Source organism: Halichoerus grypus, chromosome 4, assembly GCF_964656455.1.
Source record: "Halichoerus grypus chromosome 4, mHalGry1.hap1.1, whole genome shotgun sequence".
Classification (NCBI taxonomy): domain Eukaryota; kingdom Metazoa; phylum Chordata; class Mammalia; order Carnivora; family Phocidae; genus Halichoerus; species Halichoerus grypus.
In genome coordinates, this window is record NC_135715.1 from 101,760,367 (window position 1) to 101,787,460 (window position 27,094).

At 34.6% G+C, this 27,094-nt stretch overlaps 1 protein-coding gene across 4 annotated transcripts in view; it reads right to left on the minus strand.

Annotated features, from left to right (window-relative positions):
- Nucleotides 1-27,094, minus strand: part of ZRANB3 (zinc finger RANBP2-type containing 3) — a 309,431-nt gene that overhangs the window by 114,336 nt on the left and 168,001 nt on the right. For 3 of the 4 annotated variants that reach the window (XM_078070719.1, XM_078070718.1, XM_078070720.1), the window contains 2 exons: nt 26,814-27,045; nt 23,248-23,333 (listed from right to left, as the gene is read on the minus strand). In XM_078070719.1, the coding sequence (XP_077926845.1) occupies nt 23,248-23,333; nt 26,814-27,045 (318 nt within the window). Of the gene's footprint in view, nt 1-23,247; nt 23,334-26,813; nt 27,046-27,094 lie in introns of those variants that run through there. The other variant, XM_036106929.2, reaches the window with a different exon arrangement.

The window sequence follows — 27,094 nt, forward strand, 5'->3', positions numbered from 1 at the left end:
CCCTGTATAAAGATGTCTAATATAATGCTGTACACTTGAAACTTACCTAATGTTATATACCAATTTTACCTTTTTAAAATATTTCCACATGTCTCCAAATCCAGGAAAATAACACATTTTTATTAATTAACCACTGGACACATATTTATAATGCCTTTTCGACATTTTCTACTGCTTATACTTTGATTGCCTCTTCATGGGACAACTTTATATTATTTTTTACAAAGAAATAGGATAATTCAGACTCAAACCAAGCATGGATGACCAAATTCTGTTTTTTATCATTCTTACTTTTCAGAAGTTTCTTTCAGGCTTGTAACTTATTATCAGCATGTTGTATAAAATTACTTTTGAATTGTCAAATTTGAAAAATCTTCTATCAAGTTTCTGCCATAATCAGCTCTACGAATTCGAAGAATTATTCACAGATTAATCCTCTGGCCCTGTACATTTCAATTATGCTTCTCCATGATTCATATCCTTCCAGCACCAGGTACCAAGGACAAGTTCACAAAGCAGTACCTCTGCCATCTCTGCTCTAGGAGTATTCCTGGAAGCCATTCCCTCATTGAGTTGACTATCAAAAACTTAACTATACATGGAAATTACTGAGAACTACAAAAATATAGCCCACTAAACTCAAACTAAATGTACCTTCAATATACTTTCCTCTTACCCTGATCCCCAAAATGCTTGCTGATACTCCAATACCAGGACACAATATAAATACCCATATAATATATAGATATTACATTATACACACACACACCCCAAAATTGAACTAGAAAGAGATCTTTCAATCTATTAATATTAAAATAGCCTATTTCTATAAATATGACAGGGACATAAGACCCAGTGTAAGTTGCCAAAGCCCTTCCTAGAGCCTTGAAATGGGCTTATATAAATGGGGGATTCTGTAAGGTTCATTAGTTTTAGGGCAAAGAAAGAAAATTATACAAGTTTATAAGTGCAATAGCAAAGAGGTAAGGTATATAGATGAAAGAGGAAAAGTATAAGTAAATAATAAAAAAGAAATATTTTTTAAAGGACAAAATAGCAGCAGAATGGTTTAAGGTGTAATTAAACATAAAGGAAACTCAATTCCTAACAACCTAAAATTAACAACAACAAAATTTCTAATGTCTCTACACAAGTTATAAAACATGAATCTTAAAAACTACTTTGAGATTAACATAGCCCTTTTCTTATTCAGATTTACAGAATAAAATTTCATTTTTCCTTTTCTAAGTAAGAATAAATACAAACTTATTTTTCTTTCTGATAATATATAAATTTAAAAAGGTATTTCTCAATAGGCACAAATCACTAGCTCATAATGGTGAAATAGGAAGTTTATGGCCAAGAACACGCATGCTTATCTATCTGTGTTCCTAGAAACACACACTCAGACACATGAACACATAAAAGCACACATACAGAGTTAACAGTGGAATTTGGAAATTACCCTCTGATTTTTTTTTTTTTTTAATGTAAGTTCCTTTATGTCCCTTAATAGAAATCCTTTTTTTTAACCCCTACCTCCTGGGAAAAACTAATCTGTTTCTGCCCCTAAAGTTTTGCACGTTCCAGAATGGTATATAAATACAATCATATGGTGTGTAATCTTTTAAATCTGATTTCTTTCACTTACCATATGCATTTGAAATTCATCTATGTTGTTGTATGTATTTGTAGTTAATTTCTTTTCTGATGTGTAATATATTCCACTGTATGGATATATCATGACTTGTTTATATACTCACCAGTTGAAGACATCTGGATTGTTTCAAGTTTTAGGTGACTATAAAAAGCTGCTGTAAACATTTTGCATACAGATTTTTGGGTGAACATATGTTTTCATTTATCTTGACGAAACACCCTAATTGGGATCCTTGAGTTATACGGTAGGGGTATGTTTAAGTTCATAAGGAATTGGCATGATGTTTTCCAAAGTTCCTATACCATTTTGCATTCCCACCAGCAATATATGTAAGTTCCATTGTTCAGCGTTGTTGCCATCATTTGGTATTATCAGTGTGTAAAATATTACCTATTCTAATGCATGTGGACTGGTATCTCACTGTGGTTTCAACTACCAACTGTCTAATATCTAATAATATTGAGCATCTTTTGAAGTGCTTATATGAATTCCCTATATCTTCTTACATGAAGTCCCTAACCTAATGATTTAACATTTTTTATTATTGAGTTTTGAGAGATTTGATATACTCTTATAAATCCTTTTGTATATTTTAAAATGTGTATATATATAAACATAGATTGTTTATCAAATATGTGCTTTACAAATATTTTTCTTAGCCTGTGGCTTGTCCATTCATTCTCTTAATAGTGTTTTTAGAAAAGATTTTTTCAATTTTAAAGAAGTAAAATTCATCACGTCTGTCTTTTATAGTTCATGTTTTTTATATCCTATATAATAAAAAATACTTGCATAACCTAAGGTCACAAAGATTTTCTCCTTTATTTCCTTTTAGTAATTTTAAGTTTAGAATTCATTTTTAATTGATTTTAATTACACATAACATAAAATTTGTCATCTTAAAAATTTCTAAGTGTACAGTTCAGCAGTATCAAATAACTCATAAAAGTGTATAACCCTACCACCATTAATCTCCATAACTCTTTTTATCTCATAAAACTGAAACTCTGTATCCATTAAACAATAACTCCTCATTCACCAATACTTTCAGGCCCTGGCAATCTCCATTCTACTTTACCTCCCTATGATTTGACTACTCTAAGTACCCCATATAAGAGGAATCATATGGTATTTGTCTTTTGGAGACTGGCTTATTACATTCAACATAATGTCCTCAAGGTTCATCCATGTTGCAACATATGTCAGAATATCCTTTCTTCTTAAGGTTGAATACTATACACATTTTGCTTATCTAGTCATCCATTAAAGGACACTGGGGTTGATTCCACATTTTCACTACTGTGAATAATGCTGTTATGAATCAGGTGTACAAATAATCTCATCAAGACCCTGCTTTCAATTCTTTGGAATATATCCCAGAAGTAAAATTGCTGGATCATATGGTAATTCAGCCCACTGACTTCTGCCCTCCAAAGTTTCTGGTAAGATACCTGCTGAAAATCTTTTTGAGGATCTCTTATATGGGAGGAGTTGTTTATCACTTGCTGCTTTCAAGATTTTCTTTGTCTTTAGAATGTTTGATTATACTTTATTTCCATGTTGGTCTCTATGAGTTCATCTTTCTTAGAGTTCATTAAGCTTTTAGATGTATATAATCATGTCTCATCAAATTTGGAACGTCTTCAGTCACCTTCTTTCTTCAAATATTCTCTCAGCCCCTTTCTTTCTCTCTTCTGGGACTTCTACAATGTACATGTTTATCTATTTGATGGTCCCTTAGGTTCTGTTCACTTTTCTTCATACTTTTTTCTTTCTGTTCCTCAGACTCAAAAATTTCTGTTGCCCTATCTTCAAGGTCTTTGATTCTTAACTTCTGCCTGCTCAGATCTGTCTCTGAAACCCTCAATAAAGTTTTCATTTCAGTTCTTACACTTTTCAGCTCCAGAATTTCTTTTTGGTTTCTTTTTTTAGGTTTTCTACATCTTTATTTTTTGTTCAAATATCATTTTCTTGACTTTTTCCACATCTTCTTTAGTTCTTTGAGTATCTTTACAGAAGTTGTTTTACTCTTTGTCTAGATGTGTCATTAGGTCTTTTTCAGGGACTGTTTCTGTTGACTTATTTTTGTCCTTTCAATGGGTCATACTTTACTGTTGCTTTATATCCATTATGATTTTTTTGTTGAAAACTAAATGTTCAGATCTAATAATGTGGTAACTATATAAATCAGATTCTCCCCCTCCTCCGTGTTCTACTGTGGTTTTGTTGTTGTTATTCCTTTTGATTAATTATTCATTTATTTTTTTAACTTTTGTAAGCTGTCTCTGTGCCAAGGATAAGCCTGAGGTATAAACTTGAGGTCCTCTCCGTTCTCTTCTGACCCTACTCCCTTCCCTGGGTGTGCACAGTCACTTTCAAATTTAACCCATATATGCAGTTGTGTATGGATGTTTTAATCTTTAATGACTGGTTCCCAAAAGGAGAAAAAAAAGAAAAACTGGGGAATAGCACCAGCACCTTAAATCCTCTAGAAGTCACTTTAGCCAAAAGTTGGGGGGGGGGATTGCAATGGGGATAGGTGCAACAACAATGGATGCTCCCACTTCATCTGCACCTTTATGATGAGAAGCAGCAATCAGTTATCAGAGAAGAGATCTTTGATGAGAATGCGGTCATTTTTGCCCATCCTGGCTCCCACAAGTTGTGTGCAACTTGCTCTAGGAAGGTCAATGAAGCTGTCTGTCATGAAGCTGTAGGTGGAGGATGGTAACTATTACTTTGGTAAAAGCTGGAATTAACTGAAATTAACCACAATTTACTGTCCAGGCCTTCCCCTGGAAGTTGCAAATCTTCAATATACTCCAGAGTTCCAAAATTGTGATATCAAAGATTCTGCGAGTGTCAACTGCTGTCTAGATGGGAAGACAGGGGGCGCCTGGGTGGCTCAGTCATTAAGTGCCTTCGGCTCAGGTCATTATCCCAGGGTCCTGGGATCGAGCCCCACATCGGGCTCCCTGCTCCACGGGAAGCCTGCTTCTCCCTTTCCCACTCCCCCTGCTTGTGTTCCCTCTCTCGCTGTGTCTCTCTCTGTCAAATAAATAAATAAAATCTTTAAAAAAAAATTGATGGGAAGACAGATTCCTGATGATTCCTACTTTGGCATCTTCCCAGCATCCTCTATCATTCATTTCAGTTAAATTTTACATATGGTGTGAGATATGAATTGAGCTGCTGTTTCTGCTTTTCTTCTCTCTCTCAGTGTCTCTTTGTTTCTGCTTATGGAGATCTAACTATTCCAGGAACATTTGGTGAAAAGACACCTTTCCACATAGAACTGCCTTGCATCTTTCTAAAAAATCAGTTGACCATAGAGTTTCCTAATTGGTGAACATATGGGAGATGTGGGGGAGAGTGGAGTGACTAGAGAGGGCATGGAATCTCCACACCCCTTCCCTATACCTTGCCCTATGCATCTCTTACCTGGCTGTTCTTGAGCATTGAGGATAAAACTGTAATTTCTGGCAAGACCAAAGAGGACCAGGAAAGAAAATTAATGACAAAGGGGTTAGAGGCCCAGAGCTGAATATTCATATAGATGGAAATAATGCTTTATGTTTCTTTAGCAAAGCAAATATTAAGATGTATTTGAACTATCAGATAGTGATCAGGACCAAAAGAAGCTGATTTAACTGAAGCAAACTATTCACGTAAACAAAGCATACCTGTATCTCAATTACAGAGATAAGTAAACATGAATCCAAGAACTATTTTTCTAGCTATTTAGATACATTTGGAAGCAAGTTAAAAATTCATTCAGATCTATCAAAACATATTACTTCATGAAATATCTCGAAGTTATATTGTGACTTTGCAGCTCTTATGAAAACCTGAGTTAGAATTGCGAATATCCTAAGTGTAAGCTTAATGGCAAAGACCATGTCTTTGTATTCCTGGCACCTAGTATGATGCCTGACATATAATAAGTAGTTTATGAATTAATGAACAAATGGATGAGGTGACTAATGAATACACCTCAGAGTTCTTGAGAAAAGAAATACCCGAGGAAGCAAAACTAAAGCAATAACTGGAGTTTGCAGAGGGACATAAAGTTAAGCATACAAAATTAATCATATTTATCAATTATTTCTATGGAAAACCTTCCAACATGAGAAGAAATGAATATAAAAGCTATTAAATAATAAGACCAAAGAGAACGAGAGAAGAAATAGTGGATAAGCAATTTCAAAAAATTATAGTAAAGAGAAGGTATGTAGAGGCGATATTCTGGTTAAAACTCTTAACTATAAGGAACAAACAAAGGGTTGCTAGAGGGAAAGTAGGTGGGGGTGGATGGGATAACTGGGTGATGGGCATTAAGGAGGGCACTTGATATAACGAGCACTGGGTGTTATGTACAACTTATGAATCACTAAATTCTACCCCTGAAACTAATAATACACTATATGTTAACTAACTTGAATTTAAATAAAATCTTAAAAAAAAAACCATGGTGAGTAAACAAATACATTTATCCTCAATCAAAATGAATACAAAGCAATATGAATGTGTTAACTGACCAGGACAAAGATAATGGAAAACAAAAACAAGAACAGAAACACCAAAAACCACAACAGGCAACAATATGAACATATTCTAGAAGCAAAAAACAAAATAAAAAAAACAACTGAAGAAGCTAACAAAACCAAGAAAGCTAAAGACTAACAACTAAAAGAGGACTGTCCACAAACTCCTGGAATGTCTCAGAAACTAAAAGCATCAGCTACCTTAGAAGGTGGAAGTATGACATGGTAGCTAAAACCAGGGACACTGTTTAAAGTTTGTATAAGGAATGGTTAAATGCCCAGATTCTCTAGCCATTCTGATGTCATCGTGTTACTATCCCACCCCCACAAGACCATGGTTTTATTCTATAAAGAAAGTGAACTAGTGTTCAAACCTAAAAGACTAAGAATAGTCTTTGGGGGGGAGAGGGCGGAATGGTGCCATATGGAACCAAGACAGATTGAGAAAAGTCTACATGCTGAGAATTGACAACATTATTCTGCTTCCTTTGTTTATGCCACAAAGATGGTAGCTATGTTTAAACATCCACATACAGCACAAGTGACTTTGAAAGTGACTGTGCACACCCAGGGATACCTTTTTCTCTCAAAAACTTTAAAAGGTCACAAAGAAGACATAAAAATGGCTAACAGACACATGAAAAAATGCTCAACATCACTCAGCATCAGGGAAATACAAATCAAAACCACAATGAGATACTGCCTCACACCGGTCAGAATGGCTAAAATTCACAACACAGGAAACAACAGATGTTGGTGAGGATGCAGAGAAAGGGGAAACCTCTTAACACTGTTGGTGGGAATGCAAACTGGTGCAGCCACTCTGGAAAACAGTATGGAGGGTCCTCAAAAAGTTAAAAACAGAACTACCCTATGACCCAGCAATTGCACTACTAAGGTATTTATCAAAGGATACAAAAATAGTGATTCAAAGGGGCACATGCACCACATGTTTATAGCAGCAATGTCCATAATAGTCAAAACATGGAAAGAACCTAGATGGCCATCGACAGATGAATGGGTGAAGAAGATGTGGTGTGTATATATATATATATATATATATATATATATATATATATATATACAATGGAATATTACTCAACCATCAAAAAAAATGAAATCTTGCCATTCACAATGATGTGGATGGAACTAGAGGGTATTATGCTAAGCAAAATAAGTCAGTCAGAGAAAGACAAATACCATATGATTTCACTCATATGTGTAATTTAAGAAACAAAACATATGAGCATAGGGGAAGGGAAGGAAACATAAAATAAGATAAAAACAGAGAGGGAGGCAAACCATAGGAGACTCTTAACTCTAGGAAACAAACTGAGGGTTGCTGGAGAGGGGGTAGAGAGGGGTATGGGATAGTGGGTGATGGGCATTAAGGAGGGCACTTAATGTAATGAGCACTGGGTGCTTTATGCAACTGATGAATCACTAAATTCTACCCATGAAACTAATAATACCCTATATATTAACTAAATTGAATTTAAATAATTTTTTTAATTTTTATTTTTTTAAGATTTTGTAATATTTTTTAAAAATTTTTTTATTAACATAAATGTATTTGTTTCAGGGGTACAGGTCTGTGATTCATCAGTCTTACACAATTCACAGTGCTCACCATAGTACTTACCCTCCCCAATGTCCATCACCCAGCCACCCCATCCCTCCCACCCTCCTAAATAAAAAATTTTTAAAAAAATTTTAAGAGGTCACAAAAAGACCTCCATATATTAACATTTAGGGATTTCCCAGGGAAAAGCCCATACTTTTCTAGTCAAAAAGCTTTTCTAATCAACTTTTTATATTTTCAATCTTAAAATATGAATGGACATTCACAGATCAATAGGCATTGAAGAAAAGTATCCAATATGAACAACAGAGATGAAAACAAAATGAAAAGAAATTTAGAGTAAACATACAATGCAGCAAACAGAAAATTAAGAACAAAAAATAAAACAAAATAATAACAAAAACCTGAGCAGCAACAAGCATCCCAAAACAATAAGCATCCCCAAACACAGGAGGCTATGAAAGAAAGAAAGAAAAGCGACTAAGGGTATAAAGAGTAAAAAAAAAAAAAAAAAAAAAGATTAAAAATCTATAACATTTTAGCAATTTTCTTTAGTTAAATACAAAAATGCAACAGAAGACCTGGGTGATTAAGGAAGAAATGTCCCAAAAAGTAAAACAAAAATATCAGAAATTCAATTAAGTAAATAATAGAAGTTCCAGAAAGATACGTTGAAGGAAAGGAGAAAGAAAGTTAAAAATGAGTAATTTCCAGACATAAGCACTCAAATTACCATGTTGAAAGAGAATACCTACTGTCTATCAATAGAATAAAAAAAAAACTAAACAAAGGTATATTTTTATAAAATTAAAGATTAACCACAATAAAGGACAAGCTCAGAAGCTTCCAGAATGGGGAGACATATAAATATCTATGAGACATGCAAAGGGTCAAAAATGAGAATGGAGTTGTGATTCTTTTTTTTTTTTTTTTAAGATCCATTCATTTATTTGAGAGAGAGAGAGAACACCTGGGGGGGTGGGGAGAGGGAGAGGGAGAGGAAGACAAGCAGACTGTCTAATGAGCAGGAAGCTGGACGCAGGGCTCAATCCCAGAACCCTGAGATCATGACCTGAGCCGAAATCAAGAGTCAGATGCTTAACCAACTGAGCCACCCAGGCGCCCCAGATTGGCTTTAAATATTGGGTGGTTGCCTAAGCAACTGATACTCATTTACAACCTCTATAGCTAAAACCACCTAGGCTAAAACCACCTCTACAGCTAAAACCATGACTGAGCCACCCAGGCATAAAAGCATTGTGATTCTTAATAGCAACCTTGGTAGTAGAGGCAATGAAGAACTAACCTCAAAACTCTAAGGAAAAATGATTTTCAACACAGAAATATAAAATTATCAATTTAGAGATTATCTAGAAGCAGTCATACAAGAATTCAAAAAGTTTACTTTCTATGCACTATTCTTAGGAAGCTGTTGAGGGTTATCTTTCCAGAAAACTAGGAAATAGTCCAAAAGGAACCAAAGAAAAAAATGTACAAGATGATCCTGGAACATCTTCTCACATCAGATACTAAGAAAGCAATCAAAGCCTAGTAGCGTTGTATCAAAAGGACCATATTGAAAATGGTCCCATTTATTAAAGGTGGGACAATTTAACCAACAATAAAGATAATAGATAAAGTGAATTGAAAAAAAATGAGTTAAAAATAAAATTCTTAAATACTCAACAGACTAAGATTACAAAGTAACTTTCTTACCCTGATAAATAGCATCTATAAAAAATTATGAGAACTATATACTGAAAACTACACAGCACTGTAGAAAGAAATTAAATGAATGGAAAGACATCTCCCTTCATTAACTGGAAAGAGTTCATATTATTAAAGTGGCAAAACTCCCTCAAATAATGTGAACTTCAGCTGACATCTTTGCAAAAATTAACAAGCTAATCCTAAAATTCAGATAAAAATGCAAGGGTTACAGAACAGCCAAAAAACTCTTGAAAAAGAACAAAGTTAGAAGGCTTAACAATTACCAATTTAAAAAATGAAAATCCTCATTGGAAATCATTAGAGAATGTTAGCCAAACAACTTACTATTTTGAAAACTAACAAATAAAGAGAAAGTAAGCATTTTTCCTGCTTTTTCTAAATAAACTGAATGAATGATTTCCAAATAGTAGATAAGGGGAGGTTTTCCTTTATAGACCTATGTCAACTAATAAATGAAGGAAGAGTATTAGACTATAGCCCTTTTGTAATGCCTAAAGATTTAATAGATCATGTACTGAATGTTGACAGCTACTAACATCACAAAAAAAAGAGGCTTTAGATATCAAGAGCCTCTAATGGAAGAACATGACATTCCTATGAAAAAGAATTGCCAAAAAACTGAAGTCCCTAAGTCTAAATACTATTATAGAAATAAGAGAACAGAGGAACATGTTAAACTTCATGGGGATGGAAGCAGCAAAATCCAGATTACAGTAATAAATTATTTTCTTCAACAAATTAAAAATAAAGAAATAAAACAAGACAAAAGAGGGAAACCCTAGAGATTAAGAGAGACTTCACTAGAGATTAAGGGAAATATCTAACATTTGTTAAGTGTGAGCCTTTGGGTACTGATTTAAACTGTGTGGAGAAAGACAATTTTAAAAACCTGCGATATTATATTAAAAAGATAACTGAAAATTTGAACATTTATTGCATTTTTTTTTACTTTAAAGATTGACTATTATTTATTTTAATTTTTATGTACGATAATGGGATTCTAATTACTTGATTTTTGTGGAGTCCTTACTCTTTACAGACACAGTGTGAAATATTTTTAGCTAAAAGGAGATGTGTAGGGGCGCCTGGGTGGCTCAGTCATTAAGCAGCTGCCTTTGGCTCAGGTCATGATCCCAGAGTCCTGGGATCGAGCCCCACATCAGGCTCCTTGCTCAGTGGGAAGCCTGCTTCTCCCTCTCCTACTCCCCCTGCTTGTGTTCCCTCTCTCGCTGTGTTTTCTCTCTGTCAAATAAATAAATAAAATCTTAAAAAAAAGGGGGGGGGGCATGTGTAGGCTTTCTTTCAACATAACGTGGTGAAGTTACATGGGAATACAGGCATAATCTGCAGATCCTGAGGGTCTGGTTCCAGGCCACCAAAATAAAGGGAAATTGCAATAAAGAGAGTCAAACAAATTTTTCAGTTTTCTAGTGCATGTAAAAGTTATGTTAACAGTATTCCCTAGTTTATTAAATGTGCAAAAGTAATGCATCTAAAAAACAACATATACAGTTTAATTTTAAAATACTTTATTGCCAAAAATTGCTAACCATCATCTGAGTTTTCAGCAAGTCATAACCTTTTTGCTGGTGGAGGATCTTCCTTCAGTGATTATGGCTGCTAACTGATCAGGATGGTGGTTGCTGAAGGCTTGGTGGCTGTGGCAATTTCTTAAAATAAGACAACAATAAAGTTTGCCACATTGATTCACTCTTCCTTTCACAAATGATTTCTCTGTAGCATGTGACACTGTCTAATAGCATTTTACCCACAGAACTTCTTTCAACATTGGAGTCAATCCTTTCAAACTCTGCTGCTGCTTTAGCAACTAAATTTACATAATATTCTAAATCTTTTGTTGTCATTTCAACAATCTTCACAGCATCTTCACTAGTAGATATCATCTCAAGAAATCACTTTCTTTATTCATCCATAAGAAGAAAGTCCTCATCCATTAAAACTGTATGTGATTGTAGGAATTCATCATATCTTCTGGCTCCACTTCTAATTCTAGTTCTCCTGCTGTTTCCACCACATCTGTGGTTACTTCTTCCAACGAAGTCTTGAACGCTTCAAAGACATTCATAAGGATTGGAATCAATTTCTTACAAATTCCTGTTCATACTGATATTGTGAACTCTTCCCATGAATCATGAATGTTCTTAATGTCATCTCGAATCGTGAATACTCTCCAGAAGGTTTTCAATTGACTGCTCAGATTCATCAGAGGAATCACTCTGACAGCTGTTTCCTTACAAAATGTGTTTCTTAAATAATAAGACTTCAGTGTCAAAATTACTCCTTGACCCATGGGCTGCAGGATGGATGTTGTGTTAGCAGGCAAGAAAACAACATTCATCTCATTGTCCCTTTCTTTCCATCAGAGCTCCTGGGGAGCCAGGTGCATTTCAGTGAGCAGTGATATTTTGAGATGCATCTCTTTCTCTGAGCAGTAGGTCTCAAGAGTGGGCTTAAAATAGTCAGCTAACCATGTGGTAATCAGATGTGCTGTCATCCAGGCTTTTTTGTTCCATTTGTAGAATGCAGGCAGAGTAGATTGAGCATAATTCTTAAAGGCCGTAGGATTTTTGGAATGTAAATGAGCCCTGGATTCAACTTAAAGCCACCAGCCATACTAGCCCCTACCCAGAAACTCAGCCTGTCCTTTGAAGCTTTCAAGCCAGTCATTGACTTCTCCTCTCTAGCTATGAAGTCCTAGATGGCATCTTCTTTCAATAGAAGGCTGTTTCGTTTACACTGAAAATCTGTTGTTTAGTGTAGCCCCTTCATTAATGTTCCTAGCTAGATTTTCTGGAGAACTTGCTGCAGCTTCTACATCAGCATTTGTGACCTCCCCTTGCACTTTTATGTTCTGAAGACAGCTTTTGAACCAGCCTCTGCTAGCTTCAGACTTTTCTTCTGAGGCTTCCTCACCTCTCAGCCTTCACAGAATTGAAGAGAGTTAGGGCCTTGCTCTGGATTAAGCTTTGGTTAAGGGAATGTTGTGGCTGGCTTGCTCTTCAATCCAGACCATTGAAACCTTCTCCACATCAGTAACAAGGCTGTTGTGGGGCATGTGGGTGGCTTAGTTGGTTAAGTGTCTGCCTTTGGCTCAGGTCATGATCCCAGAGTCCTGGGATGGAGCCCCATCTGCTCAGCGGGGAGTCTGCTTCTCCCTCTCCCTCTGACCCTCCTTCCTGCTCGTGTTCTCTCTATCTCTCTGTCAAAAAAATAAATAAAACCTTAAAAAAAAAGTAATAAGGCTATTCTGCTTTCTTATCACTCATGTGTTCCCTGGAGTCACACTTTTAATGTCTTTCAAGAATATTTCCTTTGCATTCACAACTTGGCCAACTGTTTGGTGCAAGAGGCCCAGCTTTTAGCCTTTCTCAGCTTTTGACATAGCTTCCTCACTAAGCTTAATCATTTCTCGCTTTTGATTTAAAGTGAGAGACATGAAACTCTTCCTTTCACATGAACACTTAGAGGCCATGGTAGTGTTGTTAATTGGCCTAATTTCAGTATTATTGTGTCTCAGGGAGTAGAGAGGCCCAAGGAGAGGGAGATAGATGCGGGAACAGCTTGTCATTGGAATAGTCAGAACACATACAACATTTATCAATCCCTTGCCATCTTATGTGAGCGTGGTTTGTGGTGCCTCAAAACAATTACGATAGTAACGTGAAAGATCCCTAATCATAGATCACCATAACCAAATATAATTATAATGAAAAAGTTTGAAATATTAAGAGAATTACGAAAATGTGACACAGACACAAGATGTGAGCAAATGCTATTTAAAAAATGGCACTGATAGACTTGCTAGACACAGGGTTGTCAAAAACCTTCAATTTGTAAAAACTGCACTATCCGTGAAGCAAAATAAAGCAAAGCACAATAAAATGAGGCATGCCTGTATAGCTAAAGCAAGACTGGCTATGAACTGATAAATATCCAAGCTGATGAAGAGCACATGGGGAGTTCATGATACTATTCTACTTCTGTATATATTGAATTTTTTCCATAATAAAATATTAAAAAGAGGACCAGAAAATAAAGGAAAAAACAAAAGTCATAGAATCCAGGAATTTTGGGATGCAATATAGTAGAATGGCAAAAGAAAATTCAGGATGACACCTGTGCACCTATGTGCAAAGATAAAGCAGTTGGAAATTAGAGCAGAACAGAAGGCTGTGAGAAGGCAGCCTCCAGGAATATGAAAAAAAAAAAGAAAAAGAAAAGATTATTTTATGTGCTCATCTGACATTTTGGAAGCTGATAGATCTGTTGGAGTCTTTGAATAAAAAAATTGTGATGGCTTTATTAAAAACCAGAAGATGGAAAAAGGAAATAATTAATTATCAGATAAAAAGTTGACTAAGAAATAGTCAACTACTTGATCTTTTAGAGAACAATATTTAATTTATTTACCCCATTTTTTCTATTTATTTAGTGATTCATATAGACATGGACACTGAATTACCAAATAATTCAAACACCGGAAAGAGAATGGAAGAAAAATGGTGACAATGGGTATTTAAATTACTGCTTTATCACTTTTTAGTTTTGTGATTTGAACAAGGGACTTAATCTTTCCAAAATCTCAGTTTACTCATCTATAAAATGGACGTATCATCATCCTTGTAGAATTGTTGAAAGAATTAAAGATAATATATCTAAAATATATAGCTTATGTACAAAATATAATATGCAGCTAATAAAAATGATATATTTTAGTTATTGATGTAGAAAGCTATTCTAAAAATAGTGTTCAATGAAAAACACAATACCGAAGAGTATGTATAATATGGCTCTATTTATTTAAAATTGCCTACCTATCTATCTCCCTCTTTCTCTCTGTCCTTATTGACCTAAGCAGAGAATTATCTAAAGGGAAAGTTATCAAAACTTTGTATGGTTATTTCTACATAGTGAGAGTTCAGTTAATTTTTACTTACTTAAAAAACTTTTCTTGTTTGATCTGTTAAAATAATCATTTTTCCAAAGCAATACACTATCTTTAAATTTTAAAGGACAATAAAACAACCGAGAAAGACAAGTTAAAGCATGGGATGGGTGATGCTAAATGAAATTAGCAGATGATAGCATTACATACAGGCTATAAAGAAAAAAATGAAAACAATTTACTTGTTAGTATACTTGATTATAGTATTTTTTGTTCCAGTTTTACTATATAGTATTACATGATTTTTTGTCATATCACATGTATGTGTAAATTCTTACTCATATTAAACCTAAATCTACCACCCTATTAAGTTTCATTCATTGATAATAGTTTTGCCCCCTAAGGCCACAAAGACAAAAGTCTAATTCCTTTAAAACATGACAGATCTTTAAATATTTAAAGACTTGCTCCCCCCAAGCCCTCTGTTTTTCAAATTCCTATAGGCTTCATAAGATCAAGCACTATGTCTTGCTCATCTTTATATTGCCGGCAGGTCTGAAATAATGTCTTAAATATAGTAGGCAATCAATAATATAGGCATTTGTAGAGATGAATATGAAATACTCTCACTATTCTTGTCACCCTTTCCCAGCTATGTTTTCATTTGTTAACATGCTTCCTACAATATGACTTTTAGTTCCCTCTCAGTTCCTCACATTCCTTATCTCCAGTGACCTTCTAAAACTCTCCTCCAACCATTCCATTCCCATGACTATAACCAGTCCTGAAAAACAGCTCTAACCGGTAAATTCAGACATTCCACTCTGTACTGCCCCACTCTTCTTGCCCACTTGTTCACTTGTACCCATTTTATCTTCACTATCACATCAGGACCTTTCCGTCAACTGACCGCTCCACTTTGACCATATCCACAACATCCTTCCTGTCTTCATGTCTTTCCTCACCTTGTGTGGATTTCCCAGGCCATACATTACCTTTCCTTTTATCAATATTGCATAATTTCCTGGGGCACCTGGGTGGCTCAGTCAGTTAAGCGGCTGCCTTCAGCTCAGGTCATGGTCCCAGGGTCCTGGGATCGAGCCCCGCATCAGGCTCCCTGCTCGGCAGGAACCCTGCTTCTCCCTCTCCCACCCCCCTGCTTGTGTTCCCTCTCTTGCTGTGTCTCTGTCAGATAAATAAATAAAATATTAAAAAAAAAAAAATTTGCATAATTTCCTTGTCCCTCAGTCCATGCATCACAAGCTGGTAACAAAAATCTTGAACAGATCCAACCAAAAGCCTTTCCTAAGACCGTACCCACACTGCTAGGTGCTGCCAGGGAAATCGTACATTTGAGAGCACTGGTTAAACCTAAATTTCTGTTCTCAAATAGTTACTTGGTGCTGCTGTCAATTCAATCACACTAATCTCATGCTCTCACTCTCCCTTTCAGCAATATTTCACACTGTGTCGACACTCATCAAACATTCAATTCTCTACTTTTCCATTTCTCTAAACACATAACTGTCTTTCCCATTCCCTGAAAAAAACAAAAGTCACCATACGCAAACTCCCTCAACTTCTTGTCACCCCAGAAACTATGGATATTCTCAATAATACCATGCAGCCATAAAAAAAAGGATGAAATTATTTACATATACAAAAAAAGGACAAATAAGTAAAAAACACTGTATGTTTACACTATCTAGTATCTGGGTAAAAAAACATGAATTCCCTTGAAAATGCACATAATTTTTGTGGAAAAATTAAAAACTACCTAGAGTTTCCAGAAAAAGTGAGTGAAAGGGAGATTTCTCAAAGTATACACTCTTATATAGATTGAGAAGGTTGAACAATGTGAAAATGTTGTCTTAAAAAATAACAAACCAAACTTGTACACCTAGTCATGTTTGTGCCTTTCACGCTTTAAAACCCCACAATGCAGGGGCTAGGGGGGCAGGAGAAATGGAGAGTTACTGTTTAATGTTTGGGGTGATGAATAAATTCTGGAGATGGATGGTAGTGATGTTTGCACAACAATGTGAATGTACTTAATATAAATGAACTATAAACTCAAAAATGGTTAAAATAGTAAATTTTGTTATGTATATTTTACTAACAAAAAAATCCTATAGCACTAATAACTAAAAAGGAAAAAACACCTTCCAGTGCCTTCTTACTGCTATTCTGATGAAGAAAAAGATCCCATATAATATGACCCATGCCTAACTCCATTTTGTCTTGAGACTCTCTTCTATTAGTTCAACAATATTTATATGACCTGGACTACTTTTAGTTCCTCAAAGGCCTAGCAGTCTCTCTGGCTCTCAGGCTTAGCACATAAAATTCTTCTTCCTGGAATGCAAATAGATATCACTTACTCACAGGATACCCCTTCTGTCCTTTCTGACTTGATACTTCACTCTGTTAAACTCCGCCATAACATCCTTTACTTCCCTTTTACGACACTCATCACAAACGTTATTATCTGGTTAGTGTTTGACTTGAGAACTCAGTGAAGGTTGGAACCATGTAGGTCTTGTTCTCTAATGCATATCTGATGCTTAACACAAGGCATGGCAAATAACAGATACCCTTTAAATATTTTTGAATGAATGGATTAATCAAAATTAAACCATACTCCAGATGTAGTCTAATCAATGAGTGGAGTAGAACCATCCCTTACTCTGAATGTTAATCTGAATAATACGTCCCAATATTACTTTATTTTTATTAGTTATGACAGACAGTTGGCTTCAATTTAGCCTAGGGTTATTCAAAACCAGAAGTCTTTTTGAACTAAACTAGTGATAATAGGTAATGATTTCTCAAATCCCTTCCACACAAAGCAGACTTTCTAAGCATAAGTGCAGGATTTGTCCTATTAATTTTTATCTAATTATTTTTCAAACTTATCTTTGCCATCCAGTATATTAACTATTTCTCTCAGATTTGAGCCATTTGCAAATGGAATAGACCTGACCTCTATTTAGCCCACGGTTAAGAACATTAAATGTGACAATGCTGAGGACAAAGTACAGTGCAATTCCATAAGAGACATTTCTTGAAGCTGACATGACCTATTAATTAACACTTTTGGAAAATGGCTATAAATATGTTTAATATGTAGTATCATTCAGCATTTTCCCTCTCACAAAAATTTAGACAACTATTTCTCCTAAGAGGTGGAAATGGCACAAAATATCAGCAGTAAAGAAGGTTTAGAAAATTTGATAAGTTTTCGTAAAAATATGCTGAGATATTCTTAACCTTTAACCATGCCATCAGGGAGGACAAATTTGTCTTCCCATAGCGTGCCTTTTGAAAGTGGCTGCTGATAACAGAATGCTTCACTGGATTATCTATGTGTCCTCTTTTTCTGTGTAAAAGAACTTTATTAAAGTTGCCATTCCTGAGGTCTTTCTTACTTTCAGGAAATGTGAAAAAAAAATGCAAGATGAAGTCAAATACTAGGCAAGCCATTTAATGTTGCCAGGTAATAAAGTGACAGAGGGGGACTGGGTGATCTGTAAAGTCTTTTCTAGCTCTAATGTGCTAATGGTTGACAACTGAATGTGCTGCCTTATCCAAATCATATTTGCATTTATAGTGTCCTCTAAATATAATGCAGTAGAGTGAGTGATGTAAAGGGCTGTGGATATGGGATATTCTGGTTGAGTAATACTTTTTCTGTGACTCTCAAATCAAACCAGATAAGTAGTCATCTATACCTAGACTTCTCATCACCAAACCACATTTGTATTAGTATACTTCTGTTTGTGATCATATATGTATCTAATAAACTTTACAAAGATAAAGTTGTATTTTTGCTCAAGCTTCATTTAACTTAATTTGAATACAGTCATGATATTTCAAATATAAAATATGGGTCTAGAACTGAATAACTAACCATAATTTGCTTTCTGCAAAATTATAGTGTGAAATTGACATCTTCATGAAAGCAAAACATTATGGAAAAAATTTAACATTCCAAACTAACTTAAAATGCCAGGAAGTGCCTTGATCTGAATCAGAGTCTATGATACCATACTGGTTTCAAGGTAATAAAGAAAAGGAATAACATAAAAATTTTTAAATGGAATCTGGAAGAAAATGTCTTTTGAGAAGCATAATAATCTTGAAATGGCTTTCTCTAGTAAAAAGAAAACAACACAATCTCCCCAATCCTAAAGCATTTCCAAAATATAAACTTTTCTTTCAAACAGCATGTGTTAATAATCAAGAAAGGGACAGTTATACACTTTTGTTGTCATATGAAAGTCCTGATAATCAGAAAAGATGGAATACTTTCTGACCATTTAGGATTTCCTAGTCCCCCAAAGATAAATGCAATTAATATGTCTGTTTCTTTGTAAGCAAAATTTTGGCATTAGAGTTTCCTAACAATTTTGTAGTATCATGTCTATTTTGCATTATATATTAAAACTATGTATTATTATTTATGTATTTAAGACAATTGATTTTTTAAATAGTAACTTTGTGCTAGAACATCTTAATAAATTCTCTTTTGTGCATTTTTGAGCTGATCCCCTCAGGTTTTCCAAGTAAATAATATCAGCTGCAAATAATGATAATTTTGCCTTTTTCTTTCTAATTTTTACCTTTTTTGGGGGTAATTGAACTGATTAGTGCTGCCTGAATAAAGTAAACTGTGATGTCAGTGAACATCCTTGCTCCGGATTTAAAGTTTCATATGATACAGTGGCTTTGAGTATAGAACACATACACACATATACATTAAGATTATTAAAAACCACATATTCATGGATTGGAAGAATTAATCTTGTTATAATGTACACACTAACCAAAGCAATCTACAGAATCAATGCAATCCCTACTATAATACTAATGACATTTTTCACAGGACTAGAATAATCCTAAAATTCATATGGAACTACAAAAGACCTCGAATAGCCACAGCAATCTTGAAAAAAAAGAACAAAGCCAGAGGGATATATCACAATACCTGATTTCAAGCTATAATACAAAGACACAGTATTCATAGAATATGGCATTGGCACAAAAACAAACACATAGATTAATGGAATGGGATAGAGAGCCCAGAAATAAACCCACACTTACATGGTCAATTAATTTACAACAAAGGGGGCAAGATTATATGATAGGGCTACAGACAGTTTTTTCAATAAATGGTGTTGTGAAAACTGGACAGCTACATGCAAAAAAAATGAAAATGGACCACTTTCTTATATCATACACAAAAATAAAATTAAAATGGATTAAAGATCTAAATGTGAGAACTTAAACCATAAAATTCATAGAAGAAAATATATGCAGTAATCTCTTAGACATCACCCTTAGCAACATATTTATGGACTGTCTCCTCAGGCAAGGGAAACAAAAGCGAAAATAAACTATTAGGACTATATCAAACTAAAAAACTTTTGCAAAGCAAAGGAAACTATCAACAAAATAAAAAGGCAACCCAGAGAATGGGGAAAGATATTTGCCAGTGATATATCCAATAAAGGGTTAATATCCAAAATATATTAGGACTTATAAAACTCAACACCAAAAAAGCAAACAATGTGATTAAAAGATGGGCAGAGGATTTGAATAGACATTTTCTCAAAGAAGAAATACAGATAGCCAATAGACACATGGAAAGATGCTCAATTAACATTGCTAATCATCAAGGAAATGCAAACCTGAATGTGCTGCCTTCTCCAAATCATATTTGTATTTACAGTTTCCTCTAAATATAACCCAGTCAGAATGGCTAGTATCAAAAGAAATAACAAGTGTTGGGCGCCTGGGTGGCTCAGTCGGTTAAGCGTCTGCCTTGGGCTCAGGTCATGATCCCAGGGTCCTGGGATCAAGCCCCGCATCGGGCTCCCTGCTCGGCGGGAAGCCTGCTTCTCCCTCTCCCACTCTCCCTGCTTGTGTTCCCTCTCTTGCTGTGTCTCTGTCAAATAAATAAATACAATCTTTAAAAAAAAAAAAAAGAAATAACAAGTGTTGTCAAGGATGTGGAGAAAAAGAATCCCTTGTGCACTGTTACTGGGAATGTAAATTGGTACAACCGCTGTGGAGAACAACATGGAAGTTCCTCAAAAAATTAACAAGAGAAATACAATTTGATCCAGTAATTCCACTAGTGGGTATTTACTCAAAGAAAACAAAAACACTAATTCAAAATATACATGCACCCCTGTGTTTATAGTAGCATCATTTACAATAGCCAAATTATCGAAGCAGCCCACGTGTCCACTGATAGATGAATGGATAAAGAAGATGTGATATATAAATACAAAAAATAATCATCAGCCATAAAAAGGAATGATATCTTGCCATTTAAGACAACATGGATGGACCTAGAAGGTATTATGCTAAGTGAAATAAGACAGAGACAAACACCATATGCTTTAACTTACATATGGAACCTAAAAAACAAAATAAATGAACAAACAAACAAACTAAACATACTCTTAAACACAGGGAAGAAACTGGTAGTTGCTAGAGGGGAGTGGAGGTGGGTAGCTGGGTAAAATAGGTAAAGGGGATTAGGAGGTACAATCTTGCAGTTATAGAATAAATAAAACATGGAGATGAAAATTACAGTACATGGAATAAATTCAGTAACATTGTAATAATGTTGTATGGTGACAGATGGTCACTATACTTACCATGGTGAGCACTGAGTAATGTACAGAATTGTCAAATAACTATGTTGTATACCTGAAATTAATTTATCATTATATGTCAACTACACTTCAATAATTTAAAAATTATTAAATATTATAAAAGGATGGGTGCTGAATTTTGTCAAATTACATCTCAGCATAAATGGAGATGATATAATGAAGTTTTCCCTTTTCATTAGTAACATGACTATATTAATACATTTTCTAATATTAAACAATACTTGCTGATATGAATTCCATTTGCATCTGATTAACATATTAGATCTTTTCATGAGTTTCTCATTTATAATAATATTGAAGATTTCTACATTTATAATCTTAAGTAAAAAAAAGGTCCTTTTTTTTTCTGTATGATATTGTCTAATTTTGCTGTCAGTGAAATGCCTTCATACAAACAATCTGGAAGGACTCCTTCTATCTCTGTGCTCTACAGCCCTTTAAAAAGTATCAAAACACACTAGGGTTACTTTAAAAACTTGTAGAAAGGGTAAAGGAAAACATACACACACACACACACACACACACACACACACACACACACGCACTGGGGAAATAATGTGAGGGACTCATATCACAGACAAAGAGCTGATTTCTATAATATATAAAGATTTCCAATATATCGCTAAGAAAAAAAACAGCCAGTAAGTTTAGTAGGATGAAGGGCAAAGAACATAAACAGAAATTAGCAGGAAAAAAAGTATAAATGTCTCTTACATGCATAAAAAAATGTTCAACTGCATTTAATAACATAAGAAGGGAACAGTCAGAAGACATTGGCAAAATAAAATAATATCTGAACAGGTTGGAAAAGTGTGGGGAAAGAGACAATCTTATTGCTGGTGGGAATATAAACTAGTATAATGTTGGTAGAGCAGTCTGCAACAATCTAAAAAATATAAAAATACACATGCCCTTTTGTACCAGCAATTCCAATTCTATAAATTTATCCGACAGATTTAGTCCTGTGTGTGTGACATGAAATATTAAAATAACTCATAATTATTGAGTGCTCGCTGCGTGCCACTGACTATTCAAGCCCTTTATAAATATTAGCTAATGTAAGTCTCCTAATATCTCTCTGAGATAGGAATAATTTTCTCTTTTTACAGCTGAATATATGAAGGTATGGGGAGGTAGAATAACTTTCGTAAAATGAAACGTGGTAAGTACTGGATATGAATATGAAAGACAGATGGTCTAGCTCTAGTTTTCCATGCTTTTTGCCAATATCATGTACTGCCTCTCAAAACGTGCAAGGATATTCATTGTGGTATTGTATGCAACAGCTATGTACCACAAACAGACATCTATTGGTAGTAGACTAAATAAATTATAGTGCATGCAAATAGTGGAATACATGCAGCATTTAAAAATAAAAAAAGAACATCAAAGCTCTTTTAGGAACTGATATGGAAGGATCTCTAATAGATATTAGGTGAAGAGAGCAAACTACAGAACAGTGTGTACCTTATATTACTATATATGTAGAAATAGAATGAAACAATATTATACACACATAATCACATACGGTTTTTCATGCATGGAGTATCTCCAGAAAGATACACAATTAATTGCCAACATTGGTTACCTGTGAAGGAAAATGGCTGGCTGGGAGACATGAGTGGAAAGGGAACTTACTTTTCAATTTTGTACATTGTGCACATTTATCCGGTCAATACAGATAAATAATTTCAAAAACAAAATGGAAGGTAAAAAATAAAAGAAAAAAAAATGCCATTATCTACTTCTTTTATTTATTTTATGTATAGGTCTTTCACACAAGATTTTTTTTTTTTAATTTTTAAAAAAGATTTATTTATTTATTTATTTATTTGAGAAGGAGAAAGAGAGAGCATGAGCCCAGGTGGAGGTGCAGAGGGAGAGGGAGAAGCAGGCTCCCCATGGAGCAGGGAGCCCGATGCTGGGCTTGATCCCAGGACCCTGAGATCATGACCTGAGCCGAAGGCAGATGCTTAACCGACTGAGCCACCCAGGCACCCCACAAGATTTTACTTGAAGAAATTATTCCATGGCTACCACAAGTTTGAAAAGCACTGGAACAAAGAATGACTAATAAAACCTTAATGTTCGCAGTAAATATGCAAGAATTAAAATTTATAGAAAGTAGTTTGTCATACCTGATACGTGCATTACAGTATCTTTTGGCATACTCTGTCCATGTTCCAAATTTTTGTGGAAAGAGAGCTTCAATCTGCATGAAAAGCTGTAACAATACAAGTGTTCTCAATATGTTGCAACACTTTCAAGTAAGTATTATTACTATGATAAATCTAGTTAAAAAAATAGTGGAGTAAAAAAGAAAATCCACCTCTTCTTTCTCAGCCTCCTCCTTTTCTTCCATCCACCCATCTCTGCCATCCTATTCTTCAGGGGTAACTGCTACATTTTTCTCTAAAATACATTTACATATTTTGTATGCCTATATAGGGATATGTATATATTCTCTTTTATTCACATGAAGATGCTATTATACATATAAAACCAGGATTCTGTCCCCTAAAACATGTCTTAGACATCATTAGAGTACATATATATCTATTTTTATTTAGTTTTAAAAATTATCTAAGCAATGGTATTACTATAATAAAGTACCATTTAAAGGCTCATAGCACCCATTATCATGTAGAAGTACTGTAAAATATTTAAACAGTCTCCTAATCATGGACCTATAGGCTGTTTCTAGCTTTTATACAATGATATAAGTTAATAACTTCAGGTAAGTCTATGTGTGTGTATGTGTGCTTATATATATGTAGGCGTAGGTAGAATATCTACATCTCATCCATCAATCATTTATCTATTTATCCATCTATCCATCCACCTACCCACCCACCCGCCAATTGGTATTTCCATTAGATGAGTCTGTAGGATATATTTTTAGAAATGAAATAGGTGTGTTTAAGATATATGCTTTTTGAAGTTTGATGGATATTACTGTGTTCCACTGTAAAAAGCAAGTCCCATCAGTAGTATCATGAAATCTTTTCATTTTTATAACTTTGATACACTGCACATAGTGGTGTCTCATTATTATTTTAGTATACATTTTTAAAACAGCTGCTTTAGTTAGAAATAATTCATATACCACTTCCATTATTCACACTTTTAAAGTGTACAATTCAGTGGCTCTTAGTATATTCACAAAATGCCTCAATCACCACTATCTAATTCTTAAATATTTTTATCACTATAGACAGGAACGCCATACCCATTACTAGTCATTTCCCATTCTCTCCCTCAATCCTGGCAATCACTAATCTGATTCCTATTTCCATTACTTCGCCTTTCTGGATATTTCACATAAACAGAATCATACAATATGTAGCCTCTGTGTCCGACTTCATTCACTTAGCATAATGCTTTCAAGGTTCATCCATGTTGTAGAATGTATCAGTATTTCATTCCTTTTTATGGCTGCATTTTCATTATCCATTCATCAGTTATGAACATTGGCTTCTTACTACTTTTTGGATATTATAAATACTACTACTATGAACATCTGTATACAGTTTGTTTTTTTTTTGTGAACATATGTTTTCAGTTTTTTGTGTGTAAACTTAAAAAATGGAATTGCTACATCTTTTGGTAATTCTATTTTTAACTTTCTAAGTAATTGCCAGTGTGTTATCCAAGGATTGAAATTTATAGCTGTATATGTCTCCATTAAAAAAGAAAAAAGATCTCATGGGGCACCTGGGTGGCTTAGTCAGTTAAGCGTCTGCCTTCGGCTCAGGTCATGATCCCAGGGTCCTGGGATGGAGCCCCATGTCAAGCTCTCTGCTCAGCGGGGAGCCTGCTTCTCCCTCTCCCTTGCCCCTTCACTTGCTAGTGCTCTCTCTCTCTGTCAAATAAATAAATAAAATCTTAAAAAAAAAAGATCTCAAATCAATAATCTAACTTTCCACCTTAAGACATTGGGAAAGAAGGAGTACACAAAACGCAAAACAGACAGAAGGAGTAACATAATAAAGACTAGAATAGAAATAAACAACATAGAGATTGGAAAAACAACAGAAAAAATAATCAATGAAACCAAATATTGGTTTTGATAAGAACGAGAAAATTGACAAAATTTTAGCTTACATTAACCAAATTAAAAAAGAGAGAAAAGACTCAAGTTACTAAAATCACAAATAAAGGAGGGAACATTACTATCAACCTCACAGAAACACAAAGGACTATAAGGGAATATTATGAACAACTGTATGCTAATATCTTAGATACCTTAGATAAAATGGGAAAATTCCTATAAAGATACGTATCAAAATTGCTCAAGAAGAAATATACAATTGAATAGACATAATATTCAGTGAAGAGACTGAATGATTAATTTAAAAACTATCCACAAAGAAAAACTCAGGCCCAGATGGGTTCACCATTAAATTCTACCAAACATTTAAAAAAGAAGTAATACCAATGTTTCACAAACTCCTCTTAGAAACAGAAAAGGAGAGAATACTTCCCACCTCATTCTATGAAACCAGTACTGCCTTGACACCAAAACCAAAGATATAACAATAAAACTACAGATCACTATTTTTGTGAACATACACACAAAAATCATCAACAAAATAGAGCAAACTGAATCCAGGAACAAATAAAAAGGATGACATCCAGTCAAGAGAGATTTATCATGGAACGTAAAGTTGGTTTAACATCTGAAAATCAATGAACATAATACACTCTTATCAATAGCTGTCTCCCAAGCCTGGCTTACTAATCAGTAATAAAAGTGGCTACTGTATGTTGAGTGCTTACCATGTGCCAGGGCACATAGCAAGATACTTTAAAACCAGTATTTCCTTTAATTTTTAAACCCTACAAGACAAAAAGTACATTTTTTTTCTGTGACTCAGTGTTCATTAATGGAAAGGGCTTCTCTAGGTTACAACGACCCTTATAGACTCATAAGAATTTCAACTGTCATTTCTTCCTCCCAACCCTTTACTCCATACCCTACATAGCTCTTAAGAGTGGTAAAGCTAAATGGGGGTATCAAACAAATGCCTTATTTCTCCACCCAAGTAGTTATTCTACCTGATCTGAACATAAGTTCAGATACCTATACCTTCCCAGACCATGGATCTTTTTTTTTTTTTTTTTTAACATTTATTTATTTATTTGAGAGAGAGAGTGCAAGTAGGGATAACAGCAGAGTGAGAGGGAGAGAGGGAGAATCTTGGGTAAACTCTGTGCTCAGTGTGGAGCCTTAAGCAGGGCTCATCCCACGACCCCAAAATCATGACATGAGCCAAAACCAAGAGTCTGACGCTCAGCTGAATGAGCCACCCAGGCGCCCCCAAAACATGTATGTTGAAGTACAAGAGAAACAGGAAGAAGTTCTGTAATGCAACTCAAAAGATACAAAATAGATTAAACTCCAATCTTAAATTATATCCTTATAATGTCAAACAAACTGGATAAATGAAGACTAAAACCATATAAGAATCATAAGAAAACAAATGTGATGAATATTACAAATGTATACTAAATATGAAAACCTTATACTGAAAGTAAAAACTATTTTTTTATATACATGTACAAGCACAGGTAAGGTTCACATGTAAACAGAGAAAACAGTCATATAAAAGATATATTTAATCATTAATAGCCATCTAGAAATTCCCAATGATTATTTTTGGTGAAAGATTTTTTTTAAGCCAAAATTTAAGGATTTTAATACCTCTTCAGGCCTTCCCAAAGCTGGAGTTCCTGTAAGAAGAATGGCTCGTTTGGCTTTCTGTACTATTGGCAATAAAATCTTGCTGCGGGTTGCATTCCTGGACTTCATGTAGTGTGATTCATCCACTATAACTACGTTGAATTTCTGATTATTCAATGCATCTACCAAAGTCTCTGCATCTGTGGTTAAAAGACCATAACCCAGAACTGTCACTTTGCTGGTTGATATTTTCCTAGAAAAGAAAAAAAAAATCCATGTAATTTAAAAATATTTCAGTAACC